General features: G+C 56.2%; 1 protein-coding gene across 1 annotated transcript in view; it reads right to left on the bottom strand.

Annotated features, from left to right (window-relative positions):
* Positions 1-14,682, bottom strand: part of LRP1 (LDL receptor related protein 1) — a 101,631-nt gene extending 86,949 nt beyond the window's left edge. Inside the window, 1 exon segment of the mRNA XM_079329222.1 lies at positions 14,496-14,682. Within this exon segment, the coding sequence (XP_079185348.1) occupies positions 14,496-14,568 (73 nt within the window). The 5' untranslated portion in view covers positions 14,569-14,682.
* Positions 14,683-14,832: the final 150 nt, after the last annotated feature.

Below are 14,832 nucleotides of genomic sequence, written 5' to 3'. Positions count from 1 at the left end.
ATCCCTGCTTCCCTTCCCTCCCTTCCCTCCCTGCTTCCCTTCCATCCCTGCTTCCCTTCCCTCCCTGCTTCCCTTCCATCCCTGCTTCCCTTCCATCCCTGCTTCCCTTCCTTCCCTTCCCTCCCTGCTTCCCTTCCTTCCCTGCTTCCCTTCCATCCCTGCTTCCCTTCCTTCCCTGCTTCCCTTCCATCCCTGCTTCCCTTCCATCCCTGCTTCCCTTCCTTCCCTTCCATCCCTGCCAGCCTGCTTCCCTTCCATCCCTGCTTCCCTTCCTTCCCTGCTTCCCTTCCATCCCTGCCAGCCTGCTTTCCCTCCATCCCTGCTTCCCTTCCCTCCCTTCCCTCCCTGCTTCCCTTCACTCCCTTCCATCCCTGCTTCCCTTCCATGCCTCCTTTCCTTTCCTTTCCTTTCCTTTCCTTTCCTTTCCTTTCCTTTCCTTTCCTTTCCTTTCCTTTCCTTTCCTTTTCCTTTCCTTTCCTTTCCTTCCTTTCCTTTCCTTTCCTTTCCTTTCCTTTCCTTTTCCGTTCCTTTCCTTTCCTTTCCTTCCTTCCCTTCCCTTCCCTTCCCTTCCCTTCCCTTCCCTTCCCCTTCCCTTCCCTTCCCTTCCCTTCCCTTCCCTTCCCTTCCCTTCCCTTCCCTTCCCTTCCCTTCCCTTCCCTTCCCTTCCCTTCCCTTCCCTTCCCTTCCCTTCCACATCCAAGATGGAATCTGGACAGATTAAAATGGATGGAGCATCCCTGTCCCCTTCCTCCCACAGGCTCAGGGACAGGATCCTCCTGCTCCAGCCCTGCTCCCAATCCAGCTCTGCCACCCCCTTTTCCCAGCACAGCTCATCCATCTCCCAGCCACAGGCACAGCCAAGGCAGGATTCATTAAGGAAACCACAGCAAAGAACTGACACTCTCCTGGATTTCCTGCTCCTCCTCATCCTCCCAGGTCTCCAGCAGCTGCTGAACCCACAGGTTTCACTTCCCAGAGAGCAGGCAGGAGGGCAAATCCCTGGGAACACATTCCCAAGCAGGTGGTGGGATGGGAAACCAGGAGTTTGTTTTGCACTGGAGACACCAAACTCCAAATGCTTTGCTCCTGGAGCTGGTGCTGAGTGATGACTCCTTTGAGCATCCCTGCTCCAGAAGCAATTTAGGGATTGCTGCCCCAGTGCAAAACAAACTCCTGGCTCCCCAAAGCAGAGCAGGAACACGTGGGATCCTTTCCAAGCACTGACCCACACTGTCCTGAGATCCCTGATGTCTTTGCAGAGATCCCAGAGAATTCCTCAGCACCACAAGGACCCAAACCCATCCCTCCCACATCCCCAACCATGGGAGGAGCTCAGGGCAGGGAGAAGATGGATCAGAGACCCCTGATGCCCTTCCAAAGATCCCAGAGAGTTCCTCAGCATCATAGGGACCAAACCCAGCCAAACCCATCCCTCCCACATCCCCAACCACATGAAGAGCTCAGGGCAGGGAGAGGATGGATCACAGAGATCCCAGAGAGTTCCTCAGCACCACTGGCACCCAAACTCATCCATCCCACATCCCAAACCATGGGAGGAGCTCAGGGCAGGGAGAGGATGGATCATCATCACCCCACACATCCCTCCCCTTGCACAACTCATTCCCAGAGCTGAATCCATTCTGGATTCAGCTCTACCTGCCCAGCCAGGGATGATCCAGCTGGGATTTGGGGATTTTTGGGGTGGCCCTGGATGCTCTGAGAGGCTGGAGAACAGCAAGAGAGGCATCAGGACACAGAGACCCAGCAGCAGGTGGACAATTTGAGGTGCCTGTGTTGATTGCACAGAGCCAAATTCCCTTCTGAGCCCAGCAGAGGCAGTGATGGAGCTCCAGGATGGGGAATAAAGGAGCCTTCATGGTGCACAATGAGCAGCTCAGAGCAGGGCTGGGGCAGCTGCAGGGACATTGGCAGGCAGAGGAGAGACCCCAGCTCAAAAACAGCTCAAAGGGGACAAAACCAGGCTAAAAACACAGCATGAGTTTGTCAAAATAGCCAAAAAATAGGGGGAGCTGCAGGGGGAAAAAATACCCAAAGGAGGGTCAAAAAGCTGAAAAAATGGTTGGGGGAAAAGGTGTTGAAATGTGGTAAAAAGAAAAGAAAGAAGGAAAGAGTGGTGGAATAAAAGGGTGCAGAAGAAAAGGGTGCACAAAAAGAAATAAGAAAAAGAGGTGCCCAAAAAAAGGCATTACCTCAAAAAAAGGGACTCCCAAAAATGGGATTTAAAAAGGAAATAAAAAAGTTAGGAAAGGAAATAAAAAAGAATAACAAAAAGGCCCAAAAAAATTAAAAGGCCTAAACCCAAAATAGATCCAAAATCAAAGTGGTCCAAATAAAATGTCCCCAAAAAAGCCATTTGGGTGCAAGAAAGAGGGAAAAAAACATCTCCCCAGGTGGGAAAGGGACCAAGATCTGACACCAGAATTCCATGGACAGCTGGAAGTTTTGGGTTGGGAAAGGGGTTGGCAAATACAAACAGCAAAAAAAAATCTGATTTTTTTTTTTTGTCTAAAAATAAGAAATGGACACCAAAATAGGACTGGTGGAGAGGTGGGGAAGCAAAGATTGCATGACCTTCAGTCCAGGGATGAAGATGAAATAAAAACCTGGTGAGATTGGAAGAAAAGCATAAAAATAAGAAGGAGTTCTTGCCCTGCTTCCTCCTCAGCCCAGCTCCTCCTCCTCTCCCAGGGAGGAGGCCAGGAAACAGCCCTGGCCATAAATACAGGCTGGGATTCACAAACCAGATGTTCTGGGGGAGAAAAGAGCAAAAAAGGGAGGGAACAAATCCACCCCAGAGGGAAATATTCCCACTCTGTGCCCCTCCAGGTCTCCATCCCCACCTCACACAGCTGCAGCACCCCCAAAAAACAGGGCAAGAGGTTGTTTTTGGGGTAATTTGGGGGTTTTTTTGGTTGTTTCATCAGCTCATCTTCATCCTAATGTTTGTCCTCTTCCTCTTTCCCCGTGGATCAAGGATGAAATTCAGGGTTATTTTTCCCATCAACCAAACCCCCAGTGCCAGTTTGGAATCTTTGGGTCACCCATGACTCAAAATCAACCACATTTAACACACAAAATCCACCAAAACCATCCCAGGCTTCACTGCTCTCCCCCACATCATCCATCCTTTGTACTTAAAATACTGAAAAAAAAGCAGGATTTGTTCCTTTTTTTGTGTTTCCAGAACTTCCAACAGCCTCAGGACAGGGAAGGTCAAAGCCTGGAGCTCCAGGCTGATCCTCAAACCTCCAAATCCAACACATTTTCCTCCTCCCAAAAGCTGAACCAGCTAATAGAGACATTTAAAATACCAAACCCAAACCCTCAGGTCTGAGGCACATTTTTTTTTCCAGGGGGGAAAGGGAAAGGGAAGCTCAGCTGTTTGTTTTGCATTTAAACACACCATCCCAAAACAGTTCAAATGCATTTTTGCAATTCTTCCATCCGGCCCCCTCCGAACAGGGAAGATTCAAACCAGATCCTGATGGGGCTCGTGGCCATTCCCACAGGTATGTGGGGCTGGGGGAGGGGGATGGCTGATTGCTAAGTCAATATTGACTTTAAAATACAATTTTTCCCTTTTTCCCTTCATGGCATTGGAATCACGAGGTGCTCGCCTTCCTTAAACAACAAAATAAAATTATTTGGTGAAGGGAAGTTTGGTTCTGCTGTGTCAGAGCTCTGTGCCATTCCAGAGTTCACTCTGATTTTTTCTCTCTTTTTGGAATTCCCAAGGAAACAACAAATCCAATCAAAACCAAACTCTGCCACCATCTCAGCCCCAACATTCTGGTGCTTCTCTGGTTTTCCATCCCTGTGTTCCCAGTCCTGATCAGGGATGATGATGAATATTGACTTTAAAATATGGTTTTTCCCTTTTTCCCTTCATGGAATTGGAATCACGAGGTGCTCACCTTCCTTAAACAACAAAATAAAATTATTTGGAGAAGGGATGTTTGGTTCTGCTGTGTCAGAGCTCTGTGCCATTCCTGGGACAGATTCTGGATGGATGTCCAGAGTTCACTCTGATTTTTTCTCTCTTTTTGGAATTCCCAAGGAAACAACAACAAATCCAATCAAAACCAAACTCAGCCATCATCTCAGCCCCAGCATTCTGGTGCTTCTCTGGTTTTCCATCCCTGGTTTCTCATGTTCCCAGCCCTGATCAGGGATGATGCTGGTGGGAATTATCTGGAAGATCCAGAGCCATCCTGGGGGACAGGCAGGGCTGTCACCCCCCTGAGGGACAGGCAGGATGGGGCCAGCACCTTCTGCTCATCCATCCCCAGATCCCACCAGCACATCCCACTGGTCCTGTTCCATACATTCTGATCCCTGGACATGGACTGGGAGCCACTGGATCCCCAGGTACCCCAGGGACTGGGAGGTGCCATCCCAATGTCCCCCTTTGGGGTCACAGCCAGCTCCCAGCTCACTCTGGGCAGCAGAGCAGGGAGAGGTGACAACTCCAGGGTCCCCAGAAGCCCCCCCAGCACTGGGGTGGGATTCCCAGCAGGCAGGACCTGCCTCCAAACCCAAGGGAGAAGAGGGAGGATGGGGACAGAGAGGAGGAGGATGGATAGAGAGGAGGAGGAAAATGGATGGAGAGGAGGAGGAAAATGGATGGATGGAGAGGAGAAGAATGGATGGAGGGAGAGGAGGACAGAGGAGGAGGAGGATGGATGGAAAGGAGGAAGATGGATGATGGATGGATGGATGGATGGATGGATGGATGGATGGATGGATGGATGGATGGATGGATGGATGGATGGATGGAAGGAGGAGGATGGATGGAGAAAAGGAGGAGGAGGATGGATAGAGAGGAAGAGGAGGATGGATGGAGAGGAGGAGGAGGATGGATGGAGGGAGAGGAGGACAGAGGAGGAGGAGGATGGAGAGGGGGAGTAGGAGGAGGATGGATGTAGAGAAGGAGGAAATGGATGGATGGAGAGGATGATGGACAGAGAGGAGGAGGAGGATGAATGGCGAGGAAGAGGAGATGGATGGAGAGGAAGAGGAGATGGATGGAGAGGAAGAGGAGGATGGAGGGATGGAGGGATGGATGGATGGATGGATGGATGGATGGATGGATGGATGGATGGATGGATGGATGGAGGGAGAGGAGGAAGAGGATAGACAGAGGAGGAGGAGGATGGAGAGGGGGAGTAGGAAGAGGATGAACAGAGAGGAGGAGGATGGACAGAGAGGAGGAGGGTGGACAGAGAGGAGGAGGAGGATGGATGGAGAGGAGGAGGATGGATGAAGACAAGGAGGAGATGACTGTCTGGAGAGGAGGAGGATGAACGGGAGATCACATCCCAAGGGAGGCAGGAGCTGCCCACAGCATCCCGGTGGAGGGGGAAGGGGGATAAAAATCACACCGATAAAATCATATTGATAAAATCACACCGATAAAATCACACCGATAAAATCATATTGATAAAATCCCATCGATAAAATCATATTGATAAAATCCCATCGATAAAATCACACTGCGGCTCCCAGGGCTGCGTCCATCCCGCAGCTCCATCACCTGACTCCAAACCCATCGGGGGGAGCCGATTTCCATTGAACACGCCCCAGGAAATCTGCGAGGAATGCGCTCCCCCCTCCCCAGCCCTGCCCCTCCCCAGGCTCCGCCGCCTTCAGATGAAATCCATTAAAAAGAAAAAAAAAAAAAAAAAGGAATAAAGGAAAGATTTGCATTTTAAACCAAATTCAGGAGCCGGGAGAGCCGTGGATCCCCCGCGTCCCCTCCCCACAGCAGAACGAGCTGAAAAATGGCAGGAGATGGAGCCAGATGAAAGGAGAGCTCTGGCATTGCCAGAAACTGGGGATGACAATAATAATAAAAGAAAAAAAAAAATAAAATAAAATAGCTGGATCATCCAGACTGTGCTGGGGAAGGGCAGGAGGGGCAGCTGCAGAGGGGGATTCGAGGGAGAATCCCGTTTTTTTAGTATCTTTCTTTTGGCAGCTTATCTGCAATTTAAATGGAAAAAAAAAAAAAAAAAAGGGGGGGTGAGGGGGAAGGAGAAAAGGAAAAGAAAAAAAAGCGTTTGCAGGCAGGAGAAAGGGGTTTAAGTCCTCTGGATGAGCTGCAGGCAGCCCTGGCTTGTGGCCATCCCTGCCAGGGTGCCCCGTGTCCCCTTTTTTCCTTCCTCAGAGCAGGGTGGGGAGGGGGCAACAAGCCTGCAGAGCCCCCCCCACCTCCCCTACCTGCCCAGCCTTTATTCCCTGTGTCCATCCCAGCAAGAGGAGAGGGATGTTTATACCCAGGGGCAGTTGGGAACCCAAACAGGATCTGCTGTGGTTATTTATGGCCTGTGGCTGGAGCTGATAAGGCTCCCTCCAGAGCTCTGCCTGCACAGGGAATAAAGCAATTCCACAGGATAGATTAATAGGCATTTCATCCCAGCAGCTGGGAGGGAGGGAGGGGAGGGAGGCTTGGTGGGGCAGGAGGGTTTGTGCTTCCTCCCAGGCTGGGCATCAGCTCGCCAAGGCTTTCAAAGGGCTGGAGTCCAGCCAGAACCATTGGCCTTAATTCATTAGTCAACTCAATTTCGCTGCCTCTGCAAATAAGGACTTTGTCTGGGATGGGGAAACGGAGCAGAGCAGCTATTGTGCCCCAGGAGCAGGCAGAAAGGGCCCTTTGAGAGGACACTCTGCTGGAATAAAAGTCACTTTTATCCTAGAATAATTAGCATGCTCTGAGTACACTAATTATTCCGGCATAAAGGGACTTTTATTCCCGAGCAGTGCAGGGAGTTGCTCTGGATTCGGCTCCACCTGCCCAGCCAGGGATGATCCAGCTGGGATTTGGGGTCCCTGGGGTGGTCACACCTGTGGGTCCTCACTGGAGGGCTCATGGGGGTCACATTGTCACCCCACAGGAGATGCTGGATGCTCTGAGAGGGTGAAGAATAGCGAGAGAGGCATGAGGACATGGAGACCCAGGTTTGTTCTAAATCTTCAGGTCACCTCCTGAGGTCCCCCTGGGTGCCCTGAGGGACATCAGAGCATCTCCCAGCTCTGGGTGAGCACAAGGTCACAGAGCCACCATCACACTGCACAATCTCTGGACTTCAAGGTCTCTGCAGGGATAACAACACCATGGCCCTGCCCTGCTCCTGCCACTGTCCCATCCCAGTCCCCAAAACAAAGCCTGGCCAGCCCATGACACTGCTCCAGCCACCCATCACCTTTGGGATTTGGGATTCCCTGACAGCACATCCTGGGAGAGCAGGTCCTGCACAGCTTCCAGGTGGCAGCTGCTCCACTGGAACAACATCCCTGGCACAGTGAAATGTCCCATCTGTGACTGGTACAAATGGTGAAAGAGGAATTGGCACAGTCACCCCTGAGCTGATGCTGTGTCCCAGATGCCACCTGACCCTTTGGCATCTCCACTGAAGGTCAGGGATCCTGCTTCCCCTGGTTTTAACTTCTGCAAGCTGCAGAAAAAAAGGAAAATGTGTGATTTTTTTGCAGCTGAAAGGGCGTGGGGCCGGGCAGGGACTGATGGCATCAGGGTGAGTAAGCAGAGCTGGGCTCCAAATCCACTATTCCCTGGGGGAAAACACACTGCAGGCCAGCAGAGCAGAGGCTGAGCAAACCCATCTGGAAGGGCTGGGGGCTGAGCAGGAAGCAGGGCCCTGATGTGGGCACTGACCCAAGGATGCAGAGCTGCACTCACCCCGCTGCCCCCAGCATCCGCTGGGGAGGGAAGTATTAAACCCAAGTGCTTCCTTTTCCAAACAATAAAAAAGCACCACGACACCAGGCAGCAGGAAACCCTTCACAGCTTTTTCCTTGCTCTGGGAGGCAGCTCTCAGTGAGTGGAGAGGATGGGATTGCTGTAAGCATTGTGGTTTGGGGGGGGGGGGGTCTGTGCCCCCACATAATCAGAGCACCCAAGCGTCATAAATCATCTGGAGCCTCTCTACAGGCAGTGACAGAGGCAGGGGACAGGCAAATTGAGTGTCCCCAGCAAGGCTGGAGTGGGTGGGCACACACTGGCACTGCTGCTCCCCAGGGTTTGTGTCCCTGCATCACCCTTTAGGTCACATTCCAGTTCTGAGAAAATCACCAGGTGCCAGCACTGAGGGCAGGGGACAGAGGGAGGGACACGGTCCTGAGGAGCTCAGGGGGTGCAGACACTCCTGCTAGAGCTGTGACCATGCTGGTGGCCAGCTGTGATTGTTGGTGGCCTGAGTGAGCCATGTGTGACCCAGCAGCCTGTGCCCATGAACAAAGAGCTGCAGGTAAATGGGTGAGATTGATGCAATTCAAAGCTCTCAGCACGTTTCAGTTTTTTCCTGGCAGCCACCAGCAAACAAAACTGGCCACCCCCAGGGAGGATGGGGCATGGGGGAAGCAGCAGGATGGATCCCAAAGCCTCCCCCAGCTGGAATCCTCCTGGAATCCACCAAGGGATGGATGGCAGAGCTCTGAGTCCAAGAGCAGTGACTCCTCTCCACCTCCTGCAAGTGCAGCCCCACAATTCAACAGCAACTCACTCACCCCACACCTGCCCAGCTCTGCACAAGCAGGATGAGACCCCCAACACCTGACCATCCTCAGGATGAGACCCCCAACACCTGCCCACCCTCAGGATGAGACCCCCAAGATCTGCCCATCCCCAGGATGTGACCCCCTACACCTGCCCATCCCCAGGATGAGACCCCCAACACCTGCCCATCCCTAGGATGAGACCCCCAAAACCTGCCCATCCTCAGGATGAGACCCCCAACACCTGCCCACCCTCAGGATGAGACCCCCAAGATCTGCTCACTCCCAGGATGAGATCCCCAACACCTGCCCATCCTCAGGATGAGACCCCCAACACCTGCCCATCCCCAGGATGAGACCCCCAACACCTGCCCATCCTCATGAGACCCCCAACACCTGCCCACCCTCAGGATGAGACCCCCAACACCTGCCCATCCCTAGGATGAGACCCCCAAAACCTGCCCATCCTCAGGATGAGACCCCCAACACCTGCCCACCCTCATGAGACCCCCAACACCTGCCCATCCTCAGGATGAGACCCCTAACACCTGCCCACCCTCAGGATGAGACCCTCAAGATCTGCCCATCCTCAGGATGAGACCCCCAAAACCTGCCCATCCTCAGGATGAGACCCCCAACACCTGCCCACCCTCACCATGGTCTCATTTGGAGAAACAACATCTGCCAAGAGACTAATTAGTCCACTCAATTAAAGATGCAACTTCCAACTCAATTAGACTCCCTCCCAGACATCCCAAATTCCCACTGCTGCCCCAGTCCATGTGTTTTGGACATCACAGACCTGCTCTCACCTTCCTGACTCTCCCTGGAGCCTGGGATGTTCTTCCCATCCCTGCCCTTGGTGTCACTGCAAGCATGGTCCCACTGGAGAAGCTCAGAGCTGCCAGCAAGGTCATTATCCAACAATTCTGCTGCCAGCCCCACGAGCAGTGCTGGGACCTGTGATCCTGCACAGCATCTGCATGACTGCAGCTCCAGCCTGCTCCCTTCCCTGGCTCAGGAAGGACACTGGAATCTATATTTAGCCCTAGAAATGGCCAGACCACGTTGAGGAGCACAACTTCTCACGATGGAATAAGATCCAGAACAGCCCACCCTGTGGATTTTCCTTCAAAAATAAGAGTCACGCAGCAAAGAAAACAAGGAGTTTGAGCCGAATTAGAAAATGCTGAAAATATTTGGAGAGGCCACAGCCAGCAGGTCGGGCTGCCCAGGAGCCTGGAAAGGGCTGGAAAGTTAAATCAACAGCAAAACCTGGGCTGTAAATAACTTGAGGTGGCCTTGGATTGCAAAATCCCCAGGAGAGTGAAGAAAAGCACCCCCTGGAAAAAACAAGCTGCAGTCGGGGCAGATGCTCCGTTTGGCAGAGCTTGAGGATGGCAGAGCTGGATGAAAAATGTCCCTGGGTGCTTGGAGAGGCCATGGGCCACCAAGCCCCAGTCCCTGGAGAGGGATGGCCATGGGAACACAGCTGGAATGCTCTCTGGGAGGTGATGGAGATAAAATTCATCCCAAGCACAGGGAGAGTCCTGTCTGCCTGGCAGAGGAAGGAGTGTGGGAAGGAAACAGGATGATGCATCAGAGTCCAAGCCAGCTGACACTGCTGGGAGCAGCACCCACTCCTAACTGGGACCACTGGATTCATCCCAGCACTTCACTGGTTTGCTGGGCTGAGCTGGGAGAGGGCTCCAGGTTTAGCTGGCAGCTCTCACAGAGACTCAAGGCTCATACCCTGCAGGGTTGGGAGGTCTGGGGGGAACGAAAAAAAAAAAACAAAAAAACTATTTATCTGCACCAGGAAAGTGTTTGGAGTCGATCTGGGAACTGAAATCATCTCTGTGCCTGGAAGAGGAACCTCCTGCCCCAAGGCAAAGCTGTGGGCTCATCACTGTGCTGACTCAGCAGGATGTGGCACATCCTGTGTGTCCCCCCTTGTCCCCTGGGCACTCCAGGGCCCCCAAGGGCCCAGCTCTGGCTGTGATTTCGGGGAAGCACCTCCCATGCACCCCCTTGCTGGGCAAAGGACACTTGCAGAACCACGTGCTGCCTGCACTGCTTTGGAGAGGTTCTGTCCAAAAAGGTTTGGGAAAGCTCCCCAAAGGCACAGCCAAATCCTGGAGTGCTGTGGGGGTCACAGCTCACAGGACAGCCAAATCCTGGTGTGGATATCATCCCCAGGGGCAGGGAGGGATCCCATGAGCTGTCCCATTCCTTGGGGAGCATCCCAGTGGCAAATTCTCAGCAGCAGGATCCACCTGACAGTAAAAGCAGAATTCTCCTCACCAGTGCTGCTGCACTGGGATGAGCCTCACGGGAGGCACCAGGCAGCCACGGGGCAGGAGAGTGCTGGCACAGACCCCAGTGCCCAATGTCCCCACCCTACCACCACCACCACCACCTCTACAGATGTTAGAGTGCTCCCAGTTTCTGCCCAAAGCACTCCTGGCCCTCACTCTGCCTATTCTCCACCCCCCCTCCCCACCTCAGTGACCTGGACATTGTCACAACCTTGGGGGGCAGCCAGGTCCCCCCATACCCTCCTGGAGGGGGAAGGAACCACAATCCTTCCCCAGACACCCTTAAGCAGTGGGAGGATGGATTTTGAGGGCCAATCCTCCCTCCTCAAAGCCACCACCCCATCCCCTTGGCTGACTCCAGGGTTGTTTTTGGGACCCCACCCAGCAGCTGGTTTACGCAGCTTTTCCCTTAATTTGTCTCCGATTTTCCGCTCCAATCCTGCTGTTCTTGTGAGGAAATGGGAATGCCTGTGAAGCAGAGCAGAGCCTGGACAGCCCCACTGGGCAACCACGGGTCAGGCACGGGCTGGGGGCAAAGAAAAACCATGGAACCAGCTCCTCCAGAGGAGAATGCTCCAGGAAGGAGCACAGGGAGGACCTGGCTGGTTTTGCTCCCCATCATCCCAACCAGTACTTAACACTGGAGAAAAAGCATCACCAGCTGGAGCAGCCCCCGCTCCTTCCTGGTTCACAGGCTCCCCCGGAGCACATGGAACTGGAAGGGAGAGAACACGAGGAGAGAGTGGTGGGGCTGAGACACTGAAGGTGAGGGGGTTTGCCACAGCTGCTGCCACCCCCTCACCACCCACTGTGCCTCAGGAGCTTTGGGAATGGTGAGGAGACAACGCCAGGGCTTCACCCCAAAGCTGGCACTGCTGCCAGGGATGCTCCAGTGCTGCCCCATCCTCTGGACATCATGGACAGGGAGTATGTGGGATGGGGACAGAGTTCAGCTCTCACCTGCTCTCACATAGGACTGAGCCCCGTGAGGCTACAGGAAGCCAAGTGTTGTGCTGGGATGCTCCACACAGGAATGCTGGACACCCCTCTGGATACTGCCCACAGCCCAGGGACAGGCAGCTGCTGCCTTCTCCTCCTAGCACCCCAAAGCTGCACTGCTCACCTCCCCTGAACCCAGGGCAGCTCCCAGCGTGTCCCTGCACGCTCAGGGAAGCGGCGTGTGCACACCCACACGTGTGCAACACACGGAAAAACACACGGGAAAGCACCTGGGAACACACAGGCACTCATGGGAACACATATGGGGCACACAGCAGGACATGCCAGACCACCAAGAGGGCAAGAGGGAAGTGCTGCATCAAAACACCCCAGCCACCCTTAACCACAGGTATTTCCAAAACAGGAACAGAGTGACCCCTGCCTGCCCTCACTCCATTCCTGGGGATCTGCCACCACAGGACTCAGGGGTGCCCCTCACCACCCCGGGAAGAGGAGAGGACAGGGCAGACAGCAGCTGCACACCAGTGCCCTTTGCTCCCCATGGAAGAACTTCCTCCCACCCCACGGCTGGACTTTGTCCTCCTTTTCTCCAGGAACAAGCAAAGAGCTTCCAGAGCTGCAAACAGAGGCAGTGAGTGGGAGGAACCAGCTCTCCTGACAAGGATGGGGACCTGCACCCCACTCCCAGTGACATCCTGGCATCTCCCAGAGCCCCACTGGGACACTTGCATCAGGGAAAGCAGAGCCCAGCCTGGACCACCGGGCTCCAGCTCAGGTGTCACCTCAGTGGCACACTGTGCCTCCTAACCAGCCCTACCACATACTTGTGGTGCCCCCACATCCACCACATGCCTCCACATCCTCCCACCCACAGGCTCACACAGCTCTCAGCACCCCGAGGTGGTGGAACAGCACCTCATCCCCAGCACCATCCCTAAAAGGGGAGCCCCTCGGGAGGGGGGGGACGTGCACCAAGAGGAAAGGGGTGTCACTGCCCCACTTCAGCTCAGGGGTGTGGAGAAGAGGATGGAGGAACTTCCCTCCAGCTCCTCATCTTTCCGCAGCCTGGTTTCCAAAGGCAACGCCGCTTATGCAATGAGCGATGCCTCCCTTCCGCCCCCACCAACTTCTGGATCTGCCGAGCCACCTCCGAGGGGATGATGATGATGATGCCTCTGAGACCTGGGCTCGCTGCAGGGGTGACCCCAGAGGGCTCAGCTGTTGGCCACCTGCACTGCTGAGCGCGTGCCAGAGGCTCCATCAGCCCTGCAGGTGCCACCAAAGGGGGGGCTGCAGGGTGCCCTGAGCTGCTCCAGTGCTGTCACCTCCCTCCAAGGGACGCAGATCAAGCGTCTGCACCCCCAGTAGGGTGAGGAGGATGGAAACCACAGGCCCCGGCCTCCTGCAGCCCCAGACATGAATCTGGGGCAGGGATCTGGCATTTGCCCAAACCTCCTCCTCCTCCATCCCTCCGACCCAGTGACGGGTCAGATGCTGCCACTGCCACGACACCAAATCCCTTCTCCAGCTTTTGCTCCAAGGTGGGCAACGAAATGGGACAGAAAAACCTCCCTCCAAAGGGGGAAAAAAAAAAAAACCCCACAACCCTCTTGTTCATCCATCATTCTGGCCTCTCATTTCACCAGGCAGACAGAGGGGGAAACCCGTCACAAGAAAGCCGAGACCCCCCCTCCATTTCCCTGCTTTTGAAGGGAAAAACAGCCCTGTGCGTCCAAGCGTTGCGAGAACTTCGCCACGGCCGCCGGCTCCCGGCTGGATCGGCTGCCAGCACAGAGCACGGGCGCTGCCAAGAGCGGCCCCTCGCACATTCCCAGCCCGGCCATGGAGCTGACGAGCTCAAGTATTTACTGAATAGATCAATAAGGGCCGGGAACGCGACGTGCACGGCTTGGGAACGAGCGGCTGGCGAGGAGCTGGATGGAGGGATGGCGGGGGAGGATGGACAAACGGACACACAGACAGGGGGGACGGACAGCCCGGTGGCTGGATAAGCACATTCCCAGTGCCACCAGGCCCCGGTCGCAGCCAAACTCCGCAGCCGGGCATCGCGGCTTCGGGAAAAGCAGCCCCGGTTATGCAAGAGGGGGGAGCGCGGGGCGAGGCCGGGCTGTCACGGGCACCCCCGGGACCGGTGGGACCCCGGCACCGGGCACCCCCGGGACACCGGGACCCCCCGGCCCCGGATCCCGCAGCGGTGCTGAGCTCCAACTTTCCTGCTTGGCTGCGGGAAAAACTTTGGATTCCAAAAGGAAAATGGGATGGAGGGCGGGTAGGGAGGCAAGGGAACGGGCAAAGAAGAGAAAACGGGGAGCGCCAGCGAGCGGCCCCCGCGGCTGCGGGGGGACGGGACGGGGCGGGGGGCGCACCGTGCGCTGCGGAGGAGCGCGGGGAGGACGCGCCTCCCCAGCCCGGCCCGCTGCTCCCCGCTTCCCCCCGGTCCCTCCGGTGTCCTCACGGCGCGGCTGCGCCCGCTCTGCTTTGTCACGGCGGCGGGGAGGGGGGGACGCGCGCAGCCCCCCGCCCCCTCCCCTCCACGGGCCGGCCGAGCCCCGCGCCCCCGGCAGCGGCTGCGGCGCCTCCCCCTCCCCGCCGGTGTTCCCCCCCACCTCCGTTCCCCGCCGGTATCGCCCCGCGGGGCTCCGGCCCCGCCGCCCCCCGACTCACCTTCGAGGGCGCGGGCGGCGGGCGCGGCCAGCAGGGCCAGGAGGCTCCCGGCGAGGGCCAGCAGCGGCCCCATGCCGGCGGCTCGGCGGCGGCAGCGGCGGCGGCGGCGGCGGCGGCGGCTCCTCACGCCGTGCTGCCCGTGGGGCGGCGCGTCCCGGGCCCGCGCACCGACATCCGCGGGGGGCGGGCGGGGGCGGGCCGGCGGCCGGGCCGGGCCGGGCCGGGGGCGGGCTGGACCCTCCGGGCTGGGCGGCGGCGGCGGCGGCGGCGGGGCCGGGGGGCGGCGGGGGGGATGGGGGGGGGTCTGCGCGCGCCGCCGCCGCGGCGGAGGGAGGGC

The sequence above is a fragment of the Erithacus rubecula genome (genome assembly GCF_903797595.1).
Source record: "Erithacus rubecula genome assembly, chromosome: 31".
Classification (NCBI taxonomy): Eukaryota; Metazoa; Chordata; class Aves; order Passeriformes; family Muscicapidae; genus Erithacus; species Erithacus rubecula.
This window is presented reverse-complemented; position numbering and strand designations above follow the sequence as displayed.